Raw genomic sequence first — 21721 nt, 5'->3', positions numbered from 1 at the left:
CTACCCGGACGACACCGCAATCTTTTCGACACACTCCAATCCTATCCCAGGAACAGAAGCAATCCACAAAACCCGAACCTCATTACCGACTGGCGCAATCTGTGGCGGATCAGGTTCAACGAGCAAAAAAGCCAACAACACTCGAACGTCAAACCTGTCCACCAGTGCACATTTACACGATAATACCACCTTCGAGCCAAGTCCACTACCTTGAGCTTTACTAGATAGTAGATTTACATGGAACCACAAACAAGATAAAAACGGCAAGAACATAACAAAACACATGGACTACGCAGACACCTACTTAGACCAAAATCAACACTAAGCGTACATAACTAACTAACCGCTTACAAAACACTCATCCTATTTGGACCTACAGAATCCAGCTATGGGGCTCGGCCAAATCATCCAATAACCAACGAAATCAATCTTTTCAATGTAAAGTTTCCATGCCGCATCCTCAATGCTCCCTTCTATGTCACCAATCAAACGATCCATAAAGATCTTAAAATCCCTTTGTGAAAGATCTTATCTGGACATGCTTCTTCACTTTCCACACTCTAAACTATCCCTCCACCCTAACCCACAAGCCCTAACTCTTTCCTCAACGTCTCACCCTTAAAATCCTCCGCGCCGTTTAAAACGGCGATGGCCTCGTGACCTTCTATCTAACCCACCAATTAAATAACAGAGAGTTCCAGCACTGGTTGGTTTCTCTCTTCATTGCCACCTGGTCTGTCAGGTAGGTCATATTTGTTTATAATTAAACTATTTGCTCAATGTATATTTTGAACAGATAGCATAAAATAAAATACTTTTTGGAAGATATTTCACTTAAGTTCCCAGTCGCAGACCTGCAATCAATATTGAAAGTCCTAAGGCAAATTAGTAAAAATTTAATCTTCGTAGAACACACCTCGGTTTGCAAATTCAATGGGCTCGATGGGGTTCTGCATCATGGAAATTATTATGATATGAAATGATTATCTACATAAAATAGAAATAAAATCATCACCACTAAGGTAAAACCTATACTAGTCGGGAAGATCTTCATTACATTGTACTGCATTGTCCCTAATACAACGCCAAAAGGAAAATAAAAGGCTCACGTTGACTATAAAATTTTAATTATTCCTTCTTATACAGCATCATGGTTGCTCGACATTTGTGAAGAATTATTTAAACTACCGATAAGTGCGGGAATAAAGCTTTAACTATGTTAACTTTAGCAATATTGTAGTTATTAAAAGTTACCTAACTCTGTTAGGTCGTGTTAGATCGAGAAAAATGATGACGTAGACTTGTAAGACCGGCTAGTTAACATTGCTCGATCTAACAGGCCAGGGCCAATGTCAGATGTTAGGTCGAAAATGTAGTCACATTGATAGCCGTTAGGGCGTAGGTAACCAACATGGCAGCCACGAATTTAACAGCTGTTTTTTGTTTACTCGTATTTTTATTCTTAAATATGCATTAATTAATCAGACCAATTGAGTTACTTTTGTTAATTTTTGACCTTCCTTATACTCTCATTCATAATAGATAGATCCCATATCCTACAAAGTTGTGTAGTCTGTTAGAGGTTAGGATACAGGTTAGGTATGCCCGCACGAATTGAACCTTGTCATTTGTTAGTACTTTTCGAGTGGATAGATAGCATTTTGAAAGAAAAAGTTGAATAATTTTCCTTTTTTATTAACTTCTAGCATCTTATAATTTAACACAAAACAAAACCAAAACAAACAACAACAAGCCTTCAAGGAGTGAGCTTTTTTGGTTCTACCAGTCACTGGTAGCCGTTAGGGCGTAGGTAACCAACATGGCAGCCACGAATTTAACAGCTGTTTTTTGTTTACAAGTATTTTTATTATTAAATATGCATTAATGAAATCAGGCCAATTGTTTCTTTTGTTAAATTCTGACCTGTCCTTATACTCTCATTCATAATAGATAGATCCCATATCCTACAAAGTTGAGTAGTCTGTTAGAGGTTAGGATACAGGTTAGGTATGCCGGCACGAATTGAACCTTGTCTTTTGTTAGTAATTTTCGAGTGGATAGATAGCATTTTGAAAGAAAAAGTTGAATAATTTTCCTTTTTTACAAGCCTTCAAGGAGTGAGCTTTTTTTGGTTCTACCATTCACCGGTAGCCGTTAGGGCGTAGGTAACCAACATGGCAGTCATGAATTTAACAGCTAACCAACATGGCAGTCATGATTTTAACAGCTGTTTTTTTTTTGTTTTTTTTTTTGCCTTCAAGGACTGTTATAGCTTTATTTTTGGTTCTACCAGTCACCACACGTAGCATTGCGGAAAAATTACATTTCACATGCTAAGAAAAGAAGGGGACGTTCACGATCTTACTGGACATTTCTCTATTCGAGTTAACATCTTAAAAAACATCGTGAATACCCCTATTAATTTTATGTTTTACTTATTGTTGCTTATATAAGTATGGCTGTATTTGTATTTAGTAGCCAATAAATAAATATCCTGCCTCTCAACTACGGTAGTTGTAGTGCATCGCATATCATCTCATGTACTGAGGTTCGATGGAGGAATTACATACAAGTACCCATTGGGAATTACATTAAATGTTAAATTTAAAAAAAAATTATCAGTGGGTTTTGAGCCTAATTTTTGATTAGGATACCATATAGATGAGATCCTTACTTTTGTTGTATTGATTTGTAGGGTTGGTGAAGCTCGAAATGTACCGAAATAAGTTAATATTTATGCTTCGGAACACCTTCTTTTCTCAACCAACCATCTAAATAAAATTGAAAACCCGGTGGACATACGACAATATGAATATAAATTTCAATAGAATCTGATTGAAGTTGGACGTTGAAAGATGCATGAGAGAGAATGGCTCCGCGGGGACTCGTCGTGCGACAGGTGGATTTTCGTGTTTCGGCCCCTATGAAAAGCACGTTATTGTATTCCGGGGTATTAATGACTTCCACGTCGCGTGCCTCCTTATCTCGTCCTGCTGGGGAATTTACCTTCGTTAAAGGGATACCCGGGACTCATTTTTTTCCACGTTTTCTCTTTAAGAGTTCAACCAGTCAGTCGGTAGAATAAGAAAAATAGAAGAACAACAATTAACTTAATTAACCTCTGTAAGTGGTTACATATTAATATATATTAATCAGTGCTAAGTACATTTCTTGGATCATTAAAAATTAAAAAATGATTGTACTCATAAATTTGTTTTGCATCGAATCTGCAATGACTTATCAAATTATGTTTTTTCCTGGAGGTTCGTATTGGGTTGTCCGGAAAATAATGCAGGATTTTAAGTTTTCATTTAAAAAAATCTATATAAAATATTCTGTTTACGTTTACAGGATTACTCATTTGTATGAATGTCAACACTTATTAATCCTCTTCCAAATGATATTGTTNTGGGAAATTATTTTGATTAAAGAACATTGCTTTAAAGTAACTAGTTTCTTTTTTTTTGTTTAATACCAAAATCCTGCATTATTTTCCGGACAACCCAATAACAGCAGAAGTCATATCAACACTTGGGGTGGTGGTGATTTAGAAAGGAAAAAAACAATATTTATATGGTAATGTCATATATTACCAAAGAGAAACGTCCACCAGGAATAAACCTAAAATGGAGAGACAACAACAAACTATGGAAAGACCATCCGATACTCATGGCTCCGAGAGACGACATGAACAGGATGTTTGAATTCAACCAAAACTTCCAAATTAATCTTGGTACCAAAAAAGAATGGGAACGAGAGGGAAACAGCTCTTTTAAGAATGGCACCATCCTTTGAACACAGATGGATCTAGAACACAAGAAGGTGGAACCAAATACTCAGAACCCATGGAAAAATACACCGGTATCTGCCAAGCTGAGATTCACGCAGTGGAAAGATGTACCCAACTCAATCTGAGTAAAGGGTACAAAAACAAGCATATAGCTATCATGTCAGATAGCCAAGCAGCCATCAAAGCACTAAGCTCACATATTAGTTCAACGATGGTGCTAAACTGCAAAACCAAATTAAACACATTAGGTACGATGGACAGAGTCAGCCTCTGCTGGGTCCCAGGACACATGGGAGTATAAGGCAACGAGAAAGCGGGCACCTTTTCAAGGCAAGGAGCTGCTACACCGCTGCAGGACCTGAACCCTTCTGTGGCATGAGAACCCACGCAATCAACGAGTATCTTAGACAGAAGGACAAAAAAAAATGAAGGAACAATGGAAATCACGCATTGGACATAGACAATCCAAAAATCTCCTAACCAATTTGGGAAGGAAAAACAAATCAAAGAATGTGTCAAGGGAAGCAAGAATAAACTGCAAATCCTAATAGGATTCCTAATAGGACACTGCAAGTTAAATGGACACTTAAAGAAAATTGGAATAATCCAAGATGGCACATACAGATTGCTCAAAGAGGCGGAGGAGACACCAACTCACGTACTAACAAACTGCTGAGCTACACTAGCCCGCAAGAGGAAATGTTTTGGGATGTATAATGTGACCATAGTAGAGCTTCAACCATTGAAACCGGGCCTACTGATCAAGTTTTTAGATGAAATAGGACTCACCGATGTGCTTTAGGGCATGCTCTCAAAGGGCGCAGTATACTACACCCTGGAACCATATCTACATCTACATGTTAAGTTTGAATCTAATCCGGTACCTGTACTTGGAGCCCCGTGGTAACACTTTAACCGTGGAAACTACCGACGCCCGCCTTATTTATTGGTATCAGTTTTATATATAAAACACTTTTTCTACCACATATATGCAGAGTATCGCAATCAAATTTCGTTTTTCAAATAATAGAGGTCATGATCTGTTAACCCTGTTAGGTCGTGTTAGATCGAGAAAAATGATGACGTAAACTTGTAAGAATCGGCTATTTAACATTGCTCAATCTAACAGGCCAGGGCCAATGTTAGATGTTAGGTCGAAAATGTAGTTACTTTGCTAGCCGTTAGGGCGTAGGTAACCAACATGGCAGCCATGAATTTAACAGCAGTTTTTTGTTTGCACCCATTTTTATTCTTAAATAAGCGAATTAAATCAGATCAATGCATTTTTTGTTAATCTCTGACCTACCCTTATACTCTCATTCATAATATATCTCCAATATTCTATAAAATGTAGGCTGTTAGAGGTTAGGATTTAAGTTAGGTATGTCGGCACGAATTGAAGCGTGTCATTTGTTAGTACTTTTCTATTACATAGATAGCATTTTGAATGAAAGAGTTGATTAATTTTCCTTACATCTTACAATTTAACACAAAACAAAACTAAAACAAACACCAAGAAGCTTCGAGGACTGTCAGAGCTTTATTTTTTGTTCTACCAGTCACAACGCGCATCATTGTGGAAAAATTAACGTTTAAAATGCTAAGAAGAGGGTCTTTTAAGATCTTATTTGACATTTCAGGGGTATTCACGATCTTCGTGTTAACCCTGTTAAATCTGTTAGGTCGTGTTAGATCGAGAAAAATGATGACGGAGACTTGTAAGAATCGGCTATTTAACATTGCTCGATCTAACAGGCCAATGTTAGATGTTAGGTCGGAAATGTAGTCACATTGCTAGCCGTTAGGGCGTAGGTAACCAACATGGCAGCCATGAATTTAACAGCTGTTTTTTTGTTTACACGTATTTTTATTCTTAAATACGCATTAATTAAATCAGACTAATACATGTCTCTTGTTGATTTCTGTCCTGTCCTTATACTCTCATTCATAATAAATACGTCATCCCCTATCTTATAAAGTTTTAGGCTGTTAGAAGTTAGGATACAGGTTAGGTATGTCGGCACGAATTTAAGCGTGTCATTTGTTAGTATTTTTCGAGTGCATCGATAGCATTTTGAATGAAAGAGTTAATTAATTTTCCTTTTTTACTAACTTCTGGCATCGTACAATTCAACACAAAACAAACAACAATAAGCCTTCAAAAACTGTTATAGCTTTATTTTTGGTCATACCAGTCCCCACACGCAGCATTGCGTAAAAATTAACATTTAACATGCTACGAAAATAAGAGGGCGTTCACGATCTTCCTGGACATTTCTCTATTAAGTTAACACGAGTGAATAACTAACAAACAACGTGAAGACCCTAATAATACTTCAGTGCTAGTCTTAAGACCCAGCGTTATTTTCATTTTAATGATATAAAATAATGAATGAAATATGAAATGGTAAGACGAATTTTAATTAATTCATAACGAGTAAGTGACACATTTTTAACTAAAAATTGCTATGTACCCGATTGGTACTGAAAATATCAACGATTTTAGCTGTTCATTTTTCAATTTTTAATGGACAAACCGAATGGCCGAAAATTATTTCTGTGATAAACATTATTAATCATTTTTATAAAAGTTATGACCACTGACCTGCGACGTGCAGCGTAGCGTTCCTACTGGTCGCTGAGCCGACCTGATTGGTGGCCACGCACCAGTAGACGCCGTCGTCCTGCTCTTTCTTCCCATGAGCGACCCTGAGAAAGAACAGGGACCCAGAAGGAAGGAGGACTCTGTGGGTTTTGACGTCCGGGCCGTTGGTGTTCACGAACTCCCCATCCTTGTACCACCTTATGGACGGCTCTGGACGGCCTTCGGCTTTGCAGTAAAGTGTGACCGGTTCGTTCTTAGGTACGACAACGTCCGAGGGGTGTTCGATTATCCTGGGAGACCTGAATTGCCCTGTAAAAAAAATAAAATTACATTATTTATGTTATGATCAGCTTCCATACGTACATAAGCATATGAAGGTAGCTACCAAAGATATTTTTTACCAGATTATACAAGTAATATTAAAATTTGGCTTATCACTAACAAATCGACCTTATCCGTTTTACATTATATTTGTTACGATTTGGCGAACGCACATTAGGTGTGAAAAAGCAGCCTAATTTTCCATTTTGTCGTGTAAAGTGAAATAATATAAAACCATAAAAGAGCAGTGTTTTGGTTGAGCCGTTATCATTAAAATACGAGTCGTTAACCTCAGCCACACGCGACCATAATTTGTCGATCATGATTCTCGAGAGGTTAAGACAACTGGAGCTTTACATTCAACATTAAGCCATCATCATAAAAATCATGCCGTCTAGAAACTGAAATAAAGATTAACAGCGTGACGAGGTCTGCACGAATTTGCTTCAAAATTAGGAAAAGCTCATATTGAGCTTAATAGACTATGAAGGCGTTGCATTTGAAGTATATTCTGGACTGCCGCATCCTGAAAATAAATCATATTTATATGTCTAAATATAATATAAATGTAAATGCTACATTCCCTACGATAAATACGGCTTTTTTTACCGCTACGCGAATAATGAATGCTTCCTTGCGATTCGCTGAAAGACACAATTTAATTTTTTTTTTAATTTTCTTATTGTAACCTGGCATTGATGTCCCTGGGAACGAACAAGCAGTTAAGGCAGAGAAGTTAGTCATGACGAGATCAAAGATTTCACCTAGAGACGTCCTGTGAATTTACAACTAAAACGATTGTTATAACAAATGAATGGAGGACATCGGTCCATGGCCTGCGGAGTATAGAAGGGGTCATCCTCACCACGTTGCGCATGTCATACCCAGATCTCACACGGGTACCTTCTATTGGTGGTAGACCATGTAGGTGCCCGTTATCCTGGTACAGAATATAATAACAGACTGTAAGTAACTAAGTTTGCAAAAAAGAAACACGACATCCGGAATGATCTAAGTGGCACGGCACCAAGTACAGCAGATCCCTGATCCGAACCAAAAACATACTTAATTGTGTACAGATTTTTGTACCTATATCTATAGATGTATGCGATATGTATTGTTTATTGGAACGAATATCGAGGCCCTAAAGTACAGACAGCTAGCAATAGTATAAAGAAAAGAGAGAGTTGGTTAGGATATTACATGGGCAATAACCTCCTTAGGTATTAAACCTTTTCACTTGACAACCTTTAGATCCTAGGAGTATTCCCGATGTTTTGTAGATGTTAACTCGTGTTAACTCGAATAAAGAAATGTCCAGTAAGATCGTGAACGCCCCCTTCTTTTCTTACCAAGTGAAATGTAATTTTTCCGCAATGCTGCGCGTGGTGACTGGTAGAACCAAAAACAGCTATAACAGTCCTTCAAGGCTTGTTGTTGTTTGTTATGGTTTTGTTTTGAAGCCAGAGGTTAATAAAAAAAGGAAAATTAACCAACTCTTCCTTTCAAAATGCTATCTATGCACTCGAAAAATACTAACAAGTGACACGTTTCAATTCGTGCCGACATACCTAACCTGTATCCTAACCTCTAACATCCTACAGCTTTATAGGAGGGGGGTGTATATGCTATGAATGAGAGTATAAGGGCCGGTCAGAAATTAACAAAAGAACTGTATTTATTTAATATATTATAATATAATATATAATATTATAATAATATATTTAATATATTTAATTAATCAGTATTTAAGAATAAAAATACATGTAAACAAAAAAACAGCTGTTAAATTCATTGCTGCCATGTTGGTTACCTACGCCCTAACGGCTAGTAAAGTGACTACATTTTCGACCTAACTCCAACATTGGCCCTGGCCTGTTAAATCGAGCAATGCTAACTAGCTGATTCTTACAAGTCTACGTCATCATTTTTTTTCGATCTAACATGACCTAACAAAGTTAACAGGGTTAACACAAATATCGTGAATACCTCGACGTCATCTGTTTGTCCCTGAATATTTTTATTCCAGTATTCCAGTCGGCAAAAGAAATGTGTTGGTCTGACTTAAATTATGCGTATTTAAGAATAAAAATACGTGTAAACAAAAACACAGCTGTTAAATTCATGCTGCCATGTTGGTTACCTACGCCCTAACGGCTAGCAAAGTGACTACATTTTCGAGCTAACATCTAACATTGGCCCTGGCCTGTTAGATCGAGCAATGTTAACCAGACGATTCTTACAAGTCTACGTCATCATTTTTCTCGATCTAACACGACTTAACATTATTAACAGGGTTAACACAAAGATCGTGAATACCCCGTGTTCAAAACATTTTGCTTTAGCAATTCCCCTATCTAATAATGAATGGCAAAAGTTAAAACAAAAACAAAACAATCTTTCAAAAAAAAATTTTTTTTTTTTTAAATGCCATAATTAATGTAAAAATTGATGTAAAATACCAATTTGTCTCTCCAGTATCTCATAATCTACGGGATTTTCATCAGTCGAGTCATAATGCCAAATTGACATAAAAATAATTTACAGACTTTGAGCTACCTGATTGGTCACAAAATTTTCTAATATGTACGTAGGAGTATTTATCTTGTTAGGGGCAACATTTGGGTCAGTGAATAGGGTCAACAACAGGAATCTATTTATCTATTTTATTTTTAGAAAAAATTCGTCGCAAAGTTCTGATTTTTTACTGTTTCTTTCGCTTTCGAAATTTTATCAGTTGTTATAAAGAAAATTGTTAACTGTTTTTTTCTGATTAGCTTACTTTTCAAGCACAAAAGCTATTTGTAATCTCAATTCTATTTTGGATTCGTTTGGACAGTTATTCATATTATTTACAAAAGGGGACCAAACCGTATAGGAAAGGGTACCAATTGAAATTTAATTTGTAAGGGATTCTGAAGTGGGTGCACAAAGGCCCCTTTTGATTTCAACAGGAAGCCAAAGGAGATGTTTTATAAATAAGGCAAAAAGCCGGTAAGAAGCGAGGGCCAAGGGCCAATTGAAGTCCCGTTTGTTCCCTCATCGTACAAACATTAGTATCCGGAGCGTTTTCCTAGCTAGAAAGGAGTAAACGACGACGCTGCGCAATCGGGTCGGGTTCATTAAATTCGGAAGGGGAAACCAAGTCGTCGTTATGGGGTTGGAGGGTTCTCGAACTAAGTCACAATTATGCTCGGGAGTGGATGAATGCGCTTCTGTTCTGCTAATGAGCTTAACACTGATTAAAACCACCGAGGGACCGATTCGGCGGAAAAGCGCGAACAGCTTCCCTCCTTATACAATTATTTTAAAAAAACCCGCAACATTGGTGATTTTAGTTTTCTTGTCCGACCACGATCTTTCTTTGAATCATCCAAAAGGAGGAAGGAAAAAAATTCTTATCTGGTTGATGATAATTAGTTACATTAACTTGTTCAATTGAGAAAATTTTTTTATTCACTTGAAAAGTTTTTGAAACATGAAGAACACAATCTTATGCAACTATAAATTCAACATACATATAAAATATTAATAAATCACTTTTTTTTTTAATTTAAAACATGCTTTCCAAAAAAAATTTGTCATCTGTAAAAAGAAAAATAGGACTATAATAACTAAGCAAATAAAAATAGATTAAAAATATTAACTATAAAAAAAAACATGTTTTTAATATTACTACAGAGAAAATGGAAAAACCTTTAAAATATCAAATTTGAGTAACTTTTATTTAATAATTACACGCTTAATCATAATCCATTTATATTTACCAAATTACTTATTTCAATTAATTATTATTTTTATGTATAAGGTCTTGGTTGGGATGAAAAAGATTAGGGGTATTCACGATTTTTGTGTTAACAATGTTAGGTCTTGTTAGATCGAGAAAAATGATGACGTGAAATTGTAAGAATCGGCCGGTTAACATTGCTCGATCTAACAGGCCAGGGCGAATGTTAAATGTTAGGTCGAAAATGTAGCCACATTGGTAGCCGTTAGGGCGTAGGTAACCAACATGGCAGCCATGAATTTAACAGCTGTTTTTTGCCTTTAAAGACTGTTATAGCTTTATTTTTGATTCTACCAGTCGCCACGAGCAGTATTGCGGAAAAATTAATGTTTAACATCCTAAGAAAAGAAGGGGACGTGCACGGATTTTAACCCCATATGGCTTTGTTAATGCCTCTCGTCACGTAATTTCATTAACTTATCGCTGAAAAAAGTCCCCACTTAGAAGATTTAAAAGAGGGATCGTCCTCACCCGATAAGAAAGGCCATGCGAGGTTGACTTAGGGCCACTTAGATTTGAGCCAAAGCAGGCATGTTTATTTGCTCAATGTGGCTCATTTATTAAAAAATAAAAATATTAAAAAAATTGTGCCTGAAAATTTTTGGTTTCCTTGCTTCGATTTTTGAGGGAAAATGACTTGGACTTCGTCAAAATCTGTTGGTTTCTTTTTGCAATATATTAAAATTGGATGTGTTTATAATGCGAATGGGTATCTGATTTCGGACTACCAAAACACCGACGTCGGTGATGGGGGTGCGAGCCGAGAAAAGTTGTAAGTTCAATTCCGTACTTACGTGTATTTATGTAAATTCGTACCTATATTGTATAAATTAACCAATAAAACAATGTCCTCAATCCTTACTAATAAGTTTTAATTAGTTGAGTTTAAAGTAAATTTCTTCACCTTCACTCCACAGATTTGTTCGTCAGATAATAACTTAAAAGGAACAGTTCAAAATATACGGACGCCAAAACGTATTAATCATCATCATTTCTGATTTACGAACCGAGACACGTGGAAGCTGCTCGGGGATCTGCTAGAAGGGTTAAATCATCATTTTGCCATCCATTAAACGTGACGCTGATGTTGATGAACGGCCTCCCGGAAATACAGTCTCACGGACAGGCCGGGATACGTCCCGGGGCCCGGTCCTGATGATTACTGAGCAGGTGATGAAGACGTGATATCTAATAAAAGATGATCAATTTACGAATGACGAATGGAGATGTCGCCTCCCGCGTCCGTATCGGAGATTGGATTTGATTTAATTCAAAAACCCTTTTCATTCTCGTAGATTGATTTATGACACGTTTACCGGTTTCTCGGTGTTGTTTTAATTAAAAGTCGAGTTTCTAACGTACAAAAATTCTTGAAAGTGTAATAAAATCAATTACATTCGTATTCCCAGTTTATGTAGTTATCTAATAGGAACTAAATAACACTCTAACTCTTACAATAATGTAACATTCGTATTAAAAAACGGGATATAAAACATCTTACAATTCTTCAAACTAAAAACGTCTGGGTCATTTAAAAATATTACTTTCATTTTTATTTTTGTGCACAGTTAAGTGACATGCATTCTAAATTATTATTAGTTTAGTTACATTCTATTGTTTAATTCAATCATCTCATCATCTTCATCTTGAAATCTATTTTCATTAACACTAAACGTACATATATAAAAATTATTAGGGGTATTCACGATTTTTGGTTGACGTTAACACGAATAGAGAAATGTCCAGTAAGATGTTGAACGCCAGCTTATTTTATTAGCATGTTAAATGTTAATTTTTCCACAATGCTGCGCGTGGCGATTGGTAGAACCAAAAATAAAGCTGTAACAGTCCTTGAAGGCTTGTTGTTGTTTGTTATGGTTTTGTTTTATGTCAAATTGTAAGATGCCAGAAGTTAGTAAAAAAGTAAAATTAATCCAATCTTTCATTCAAAATGCTATCTATGCACATGAAAAGTACTAACAAATGACACGCTTCTATTCGTGCCGATATACCTAACCTGTATCCTAACCTCTAACAGCCTACAACTTTATAGGATAGGGGATAAGAACAAGCCAGCAATTAACCAAAGAAACGTTAAATTTCTGCTATTCACTCGAAAAGTACTAACAAATGACACGCTTCAATTCGTGCTGATGTACCTAACTTGTATCTTAACGTCTAAAGCCCACAACTTTATATTGGGTTGTCCGGAAAATAATGCAGGATTTTAAGTTTTCATTAAAAAAAATCTATATAAAATATTCTGTTTACGTTTACAGGATTACTCATTTGTATGAATGTCAACACTTATTAATCCTCTTCCAAATGATATTGTTTGTTTACCTCTGTAGCATTCCGCTACTTGGAAATAATTCAGTCATCCTTATAATGTCAAAGCGAGAATTTCGTACGATTTTCTTTTACGAGTTTAAACTCGGCCGAAGCGGAGCCCAAACGGCTAGAAACATTAACCAAGTCTGGGGCGAGGGTTGTGTTAATGAGTGCACTGTGCAAAGGTGGTTTAAAAAATTTCGGGAGGGAGATTTCAGCCTTGAAGATGAAGAAGGTCGTGGAAGGCCTTCCTCTCTTAATGATGATGTTCTGCGATCAGTGGTGGAAGAAAACCCCAAAACAACTGTTCGAGAACTTGCAGAGCAACTCAAAGTCAGTAAAACGACCGTCGCTGACCACCTCAAGGCGATTGGAAAAGTGAAAAAACTCGAAAATTGGGTTCCACACTCATTAAACGATCGCCAAAAAAATCAGCGCTTTGATGTTTGTGCATCACTTCTTTGTCGAAACAAAAATGACCCATTTCTGGCCAGAATTGTTACATGTGACGAAAAGTGGATTCTCTACGATAACACTAGACGTTCTGGACAGTGGCTCGACAAAGGAGAAGCTCCAATACATTTTCCAAAGCCCCCAACTCATCAAAAAAAGGTAATGGTTACGGTATGGTGGGCTTCATTTGGTTTAATACACTACAGCTTCTTAAATCCTGGCGAAACCATCAATGCTGAATCATACTGTAACCAAATTAATACCATGCATCAGAAATTGGCAGTAATGAAGCCCTCTTTGGTCAATCGGAAAGGGCCCATTTTGTTGCATGACAACGCTCGACCACATGTGTCACGTGTAACGTCACAAAAATTATTGGAGCTTGGCTATGAAACTTTGCCTCACCCACCCTACTCTCCGGACCTCTCGCCTACTGACTACCATTTTTTTAGACACCTGGACCACTACTTACAACACATAATATTCAAAAATCAAACGGAACTGGAAAATGCATTTATTGACTTTATCAATTCTAAAAATTCTGAATTCTACTCAGACGGAATTAATAAGTTACCAACACGTTGGGAGAAATGTATTGAGAGTATGGGAAATTATTTTGATTAAAGAACATTGCTTTAAAGTAACTAGTTTCTTTTTTTTTGTTTAATACCAAAATCCTGCATTATTTTCCGGACAACCCAATAGGATACAGGATGCATCTGTTATGAATGAGAGTGTAATGACAGGTCAGAAATTAACAAAAGAAATGTATTGATCTGATTTAATTAATGCGTATTTAAGAATAAAAAATACATGTAAACAAAAAACAGCTGTTAAATTCTTGGCTGCCATGTTGGTTACCTACGCCCTAACGGCTAGCAATGTGACTACATTTCCGACCTAACATCTAACATTGGCCCTGGCTTGCTAGATCGAGCAATGTTAATAAGTCAAGTCTACGTCATCGTTTTTCTCGATTTAACACGACCTAACAGAGTTGTTAACAGGGTTTAACAAAGATCGTAATATTTGTCGCCTCAATTGAGTGTTTCCCAAGAGATTCAAACGTTTCACATATGCTAGTGACGTCACATGGCTACAAATTTATTACTGTAAAATATAAAACGCTCTAAACAACATTATTCTGCTTCATTCAAAATTGTTAAAAAAAAGGCCCCCCGTTATTTTCAACGATGATTTACCAAGATTAACAATATCTGATGAAATTATTAATCACAATCATGCAATGACCTCATTGAAAGGTTGGAATTCCCTGCATGAACGGTGCCGTCGGTGCCCATTATGTGAAATTAGACGAAACTTAAAATAAAAGCAATATGAATTTAAAGCCACGCCAAAGGGATATTAATCCGAAAAATAGCCACCCACGTCAAATTGCTCCCCCACTCGGTCGACTAACACCCATGAACGGAGACGGCTCAAGAATCGCATGTCGCCGGACCGTTCCCTCGGGGAAGAAACCGCCCCCAACAACAAGCGGCCCGAGGGACAAACATAAAGAATCTATATCCACGGGTTACACATATTAGCCGATAACGAGGGGCGGGGAACTTTCTAGGGATCACGCGATCACGCACGCAAACGTCTGCCGCCCCCCGGCTCTCCTAATTAGGAAACGGAACCCGATCCAACTTTATTCCAGTAAAGTGGAAAAAATTGATGGTCAAAATCAACTGGAATGTTTAAAGGAATCTAGCGGTGACCAATTCGTAGACTAGTACGTTTTAAGCACAGGATTGATTTGGCGGAGGGATAATTTCGATTCCAACTTAAAAAATATGGAACTTTGTACTTCGGACTTACAATCTTATGCCGTAACGGTCTCATCTTGTCCAGGGACTTCGGGCGTCTGATTATGACAAGCGTCTGACGTTCCTTGCACTGCAGATTTAGGAGGATGAAAAAAACGCTCTTCCATACATCAAATGGACTGATGAATCCAAGTTCACCTCGATTGTATATTTAACCTTTGCAATTTCGATTTTATGCCAGTTTTACCAAAAAGTCAATTTTGATAGGATCGACCATTTCTGAATTATGCCAGATGGCAGAATCGTGAGGGGGTATGCTTTTTATAACAAGATGGCCCACCTCCTTTATTTCGAAAACGATTAACTTTAGCAAAAAAAATTGTCTTATACAAACACCACGTTCATTTTTGTTAATTTTGATTACAAGAAGCATCCCCCCTCAGGCGTCTTCCGTCGGGCATTATTCATAAATGGTCGATCCTGTTACAATTTTCCTCTTAGTAAAACTGCAGTAAAATAAGCGATAGAATCGAATCGTACTATAAAAATATGGAATTTTCATTTAAAAATAACAAAGTTAATCATTTCGCAGGTAGACGAGTAAGTTATGTTAAATATGTTACCACCACGTCATTACTAGCCAAAATTAACCTGGGGTTTGTATTAGACAATTTTTTGCTAAAGTTAATAGTTTGCGAATTAAATACTTGGATTATAGAAGTTGATGCACCCTGTACATCTACGTAGTTAAACAGCGCTAACAAATATCAATTTGGCTACAGTTGGATGGACATGATGGTTCAAACATAACCTGGAAACTATATTCAAATATAATTTATCTTTCTTATTCGATTGATTGTGTACATATACACCGTGAAATCGGTGGGTTTGTAGATAATCAAATGATCGATTTCTATATATATGTATACATTTCTCTATTAGAGGTAACACGTGTTGCACGAGTTGAATCTAAGAAACAACCCCTATCATCTATGAAAGGTAAAAAAATTGACCTACACAATGGAAATGTTGAAAAGTCAACATCTGCGTTCTTCGAGATTGTGACAGTAGGGGTATTCACGATATTTGTAACATGTTAACTCGTGTTAACTCGAATGAAGAATTGTCCAGTAAGATCGTGAACGCCCCCTTCTTTTCTTAGCATGTTAAACGTTAATTTTTACGTAATGCTGCGCGTGGCGATTGGTAGAACCAAAAACAGCTATAACAGTCCTTGAAGGCTTGTTGTTGTTTGTTATGGTTTTGTTTTGATGCCAGAGGTTAGTAAAAAAGGAAAATTAACCAACTATTCCTTTCAAAATGCTATCTATGCACTCGAAAAATATTAACAAGTGACACGTTTCAATTCGTGCCGACATACCTAACCTGTTCCTAACCTCTAACATCCTACAACTGTATAGGATTAGGGGATGTAATTATGAATGAGAGTATAACGACAGGCCGGAAATTAACAAAAGAAATCTGTTGGTCTGATTTAATTAATGTGAATTTAAGAATAAAAATACGTGTAAACAAAAAACAGCTGTTAAATTCATGGCTGCCATGTTGGTTACCTTCGCTCTAACGGCTAGCAATGTGACTACATTTCCGACCTAACATCTAACATTGGCCCTGGCCTGTTAGATCGAGCAATGTTAACCAGACGATTCTTACAAGTCTACGTCATCATTTTTCTCGATCTAACACGACTTAACATTATTAACAGAGTTAACACAAAGATCGTGAATACCCCGTGTTCAAAACATTTTCCTTTAACAATTACTCTATCTAATAATGAATGGCAAGAGTTAAAACAAAAACAAAACAATCTTTCAACAAACATTTTTTTTAAAGAAAAATGCCATAATAAAATTGATGTAAAATATTAATTTGTCTCTTCAGTATCTCATAATCGACGGGATTTTCATCAGTCGAGTCATAATGACAAATTGACATAAAAATAATTTACAGACTTTGAGCTACCTGATTGGCCACAAAATTTTTTAATATGTACATGTAGAATGAAAAATAAACCTTTGTCAGTCCTTGAAGACTTGTTGATGTTTGTTACGGTTTTGTTTTGCGTCAAATTGTAAGATGCCAGAGGTTAATAAAAAAGGAAAATTTCCTTCAAAATGCTACCTTTGCACTCGAAAAATACTAACAAATGACACGCTTCAATTCGTGTCGACATACTGAACTTGTTTCCTAAGGTCTAACAGCCTAAAACTTTATAGGATATGGGATCTATCGACTATGAATGAGAGTGTAAAGACAGGTCAGAAATTAACAAAAGAAATGTATTGTTCTGATTTAATTAATGCAATTTAAGAATAAAAATACATGTAAACAAAAAACAACTGTTAAATTCATGGCTGCCATGTTGGCTACCTACGCCCTAACGGACAGCAAAGTGACTACATTTTCGACCTAACACCTAACATTGGCTTTAGGCTGTTAGATCGATCAATGTTAACTAGCCGATTCTTACAAATCTAAGTCATAATTTTTCTCGATCTACAACACCTAACAGAGTTAACACAAAGATCGAGAATAACCCTAGTGTACAACTATATTTTAACCACGTGGTTATTTTTTAAGAAAAACTAGAGTCGAGAGTACCTTATTTGAAAAATAATCCTCTTAATCTGGACTGACGGTGACAAAAGTCTCTATGTGCATCGTTTTAAGCAAGACGTAAATCACTAAGATATATATTTCAATCAAGGATTCGTGTGACCCCAGGGGCGGAAATCCTCATTCGCAACTTTTCAACTCCGACGGTCTTAGTACTGACAAAACGGCAGCAACTGCGTCGACAGATGTAGCGATTAATGGCACCCCGGTCGGGGATGGTTCATGTTAATCTCTCTCTTCCGTTCGGGCTAAGTACGTCTATTTTAAAGACGGCTGGAAAAATTTTCGGGTCCATGGTGATCTGTCTTACTACCATTTAAATATTATAAACCGTTTTGTATAACTTGTTAATAAAACTTCTTTATAAAACGACTTTATAGAACAACCATTAATTTTCAATAATGCATATAATAAATACATAGGTACACATAGTCTTATAAACCTTTGATACTATATGATTTACCTTATTTTTAGCTTCGTTAATACCTAACCTATACAATGCTACTACTGTAAAGAAGTTTCGTCGTTTCCACGTTCTTGAAAAGGCGAGGCGAAACTGTACTTGAAGGCAAATCTTTTGACTGTCTGTCAATTCTTAACATCACAAAATAGATTCTAAACATACTGTGTTTTTGTATGATTGTTCGAACCCAAAGATAATAAGGAGAATACATGATTGGTAAAAAAAAAAGTAATTGATTGCCTAGTTTCTCTGGTAAGTGAATGTGCAGTTATTTGATTAGCAGGTGGCCCTCCAAACGGTGAAGAATTCTTCCTACCAATTTTCAAAAATTTAGAATAACCTAAATGACAGCAAAGTCTACTGTTGGAAGAGACCAAATGCTCTCCTGTTCAGAATTTTATAAAAGAATTTTGGTCTTTTAACATATGGTCAGTGTTCGGGTTAATTGATGAATAAGAGTGACATGGTAACAGAGCCATGGGCAGATGTTGATGGGTGAACGGTATGCATATAATTTAAAAAAAAATATATCCGGTAAAGAGGTTAATATAACATCCTCGCCTTCATAAATCACATTTTGCGTTGTGAGCAGAGATGATTTTGTTTTCGTTGCTGAAGGAACCACATTTCGGTGGTCAGTTTGAAAAATACCGTAGTTATTGTACAACTGTTTATTTCGTCGGGTCTCTTTTTATTTATGTTCGTCGTGAAATGTAAAATGAATGTATCTGTCTTCGATGGACTAAGTCTGGATGTTTCGATTGTTTTCAGTCTGACATTAAGAGTATTCACGATGTTTGCTAGATGTTAACTCGTGTTAACTCGAATAGTCCAGTAAGGTCGTGAATGTCCCCTTCTTTTTTTTGCATGATAAACGTTAATTTTTTCGCAATGCTGCACGTGGCGACTGGTAGAACCAAAAATAAAGCTATAACAGTCCTGGAAGGCTTGTTGTAGTTTGTTATGGTTTTGTTTTGTGTTAAATTGTAAGATGCCTGAAGTTAGTAAAAAAGGAAAATTAATTAACACTTTCATTCAAAATGCTATCTATGCACTCGAAATGTACTAACAAATGGCATGCTTCAATTCGTTCCGACTTGTATCCTAACCTCTAACAGCCCTAACCTCTAACTTTAGAGGACAGGGGGATGTATCTATTATGAATGAGAGTGTAAGGACAGGTCAGAGATTAACAAAAGAATTAACAAAAGAAATGTATTGGTCTGATTTAATTAATGCGTATTTAAGAATAAAAATACGTGCAAACAAAAAACAGCTGTTAAATTCATGGCTGCCATGTTTGTTACCTACGCCCTAGCGGCTAGCAATGTGACTACATTTTCGACCTAACATCTAACATTGGCCCTGGCCTGCTAGATCGAGCAATGTTAACTTGCCTATTCTTACAGGTCTACGGCATCATTTTTTTCTAGATCTAACACGACCTAACAAAGTTAACAGGATTAATAAAATAAAGTTGTGGCGAAGTTATTATTATTTTCTAAAAATTGTATAAAAAGAAAAAGAAAAAATCCCACTTATCCAAAAATATAATTCCTAAAAAATTTACCAATTTCCACAATAATCTTTCCGTCACCTCTATAGTCTCGCCCAAATCTTGTCCCACAGAACCAATCCCTACAATCCCATAAGACGTCTCAAGAGGAAATATCTCCTTTCTGAAGAGTACGCAAGGAAGTTTATTCGGTGAAATATAATGGAAGAATAATATATAATATTGATTATTTGCTCTAAAATACGTAAATATTTAAATAGGGGAAAATTTAAGCATGTTCATCAAATTATATATTGTTACGAATAATTCCAATCTGTAATAAAATATTTAAAACAAAGTATAATATTTTAAACCGTGTATGTGGGGTGATTTTTGAAAAGAATTTTTATGCCATAACATAATGAATATTTTGCGTCACGGTTCCTCTGAGGTATCTAATTGAGATAAAAGTATTAACGACAATATGTTTATATCAACCAATTTATTATTAATTTATTGAAATAAAAATAACTATTATTCCATGCATTGAACATTAACCGTTATTTATCTATTAATTTACATTAAGACGAATCATTCGTTGTATTCATTTAACAATTTGCTGCTTATCCCCGTATGGATATGTTGTTTAAAGTCTCTGTTCTTGGCTGAGTAACTTCCCTCTGCTTACTGAGCCCTAACAAGCTCTAGGAACTTGAGAGAAATTAACATTATATTAGTTGGTCCCAACTAACTTTTCACTTCCGTCTTGCACAAACTCTGAACAGCCAGGGTAATCCCGCGAGATAGAAGAGTAGCTTGTTGTAAAAGAGTTGGAAAAAATTGTTCATAGCCTAATTAGAGATTTCAAACTCGCGCATGTCTACGTTTTCCTCGGTATATGAACATTAAAGTCTTGTCGGCCGCTCCTTTCAATATTTATGATAATATAAAAATCGTAATAATCTTTTAACTATTTATTTGCCACTTAAATTGCTGATTATTTATCTGCTATTGATAAGATGGACTAATGTTGAAAGAATTTTGAACATTAAGTTTAAAAAGATCAAATAATAAATAATTAAAATAAATTAAGATTGAAACAATTCAAATTTTCAAGAAAGCTTAAAACTTTGGTTGACATTAGCGGTATTCACGATCTTTGTGCTAACCCTGTTAACTCTGTTAGGTCGTGTTAGATCGAGAAAAATGATGACGTAGATTTGTAAAAATCGGCCAGTTAACATTGCTCGATCTAACAGGACAGGGCCAATGTTGGATGTTAGATCGAAAATGTAGTCACATTGCTATCCGCTAGGGCGTAGGTAACCAACATGGCAGCCAAGAATTTAACAGCTGTTTTTTGTTTACATGTATTTTTTATTCTTAAATTCGCATTAATTAAATCAGACCAATACATTTCTTTTGTTAATTTCTGACCTGCCCTTATACTCTCATTCATAGTCGATACATCCCCTATTCTGTAAAGTTGTAGGCTGTTAGAGGTTAGGATTAGGTATATCGGCACGAATTGAAACGTGTTATTTGTTAGTACTTTCTGAGAGCATAGATAACATATTGAATAAAAGAGTTGATTAATTTTCTTTTTTTTTAATTATCTTCTGGCATCTTACAATTTAACACAAAACAAAACCAAAACAAACAACAAGAAGCTATTATGGCTTTATTTTTGGTTCTACCAGTCGGCACGAGCAGCATAGCGGAAAAATTAACGTTTAACATGTTATAATATAAACAAATATGCAAGATTAGGGCCATTAAAAATAAATAAAATTAATTATAAAATCTAACATGCTGGAATCGTGAGGAGCGATCAACAATGAAATGGTCTAGAAAAACACCCCTTTCACCCTCCTGTCGATGTTCCGACCTTCATTTGGGACATCTTCAGGGCCTGGGTGAAATATAAAATCCAATCAAATCAAGTCACAACAATTTCACACAAAACCAATATGACCACACGAATAGCACCACACTTTATGCCCTGAAAATGGCCCGAAGAAAGGTCGAAACATCGGTAAAAAATGGAAAAGGTGCCCCTCCAAACCA

The 21721-nt window shown here is 36.1% G+C and overlaps 1 protein-coding gene across 2 annotated transcripts in view; it reads right to left on the bottom strand.

Moving 5' to 3' along the window:
- LOC106667424 (roundabout homolog 2-like) overlaps positions 1–21721 on the bottom strand; it is a 246400-nt gene that overhangs the window by 87498 nt on the left and 137181 nt on the right. For both annotated transcript variants that reach the window (XM_014395378.2, XM_014395379.2), the window contains exon 3: positions 6396–6704. In XM_014395378.2, coding sequence (XP_014250864.1) covers positions 6396–6704 — 309 coding nt within the window. The remainder of the gene's footprint in view (positions 1–6395; positions 6705–21721) is intronic.

This window comes from Cimex lectularius, unplaced genomic scaffold, assembly GCF_000648675.2.
Source record: "Cimex lectularius strain Harlan isolate CLEC.00 unplaced genomic scaffold, Clec_2.1 scaffold10, whole genome shotgun sequence".
Lineage (NCBI taxonomy): Eukaryota > Metazoa > Arthropoda > Insecta > Hemiptera > Cimicidae > Cimex > Cimex lectularius.
Note: the sequence above shows the minus strand (reverse complement) of the source record. Positions and strands in the feature narration are given on the sequence as shown.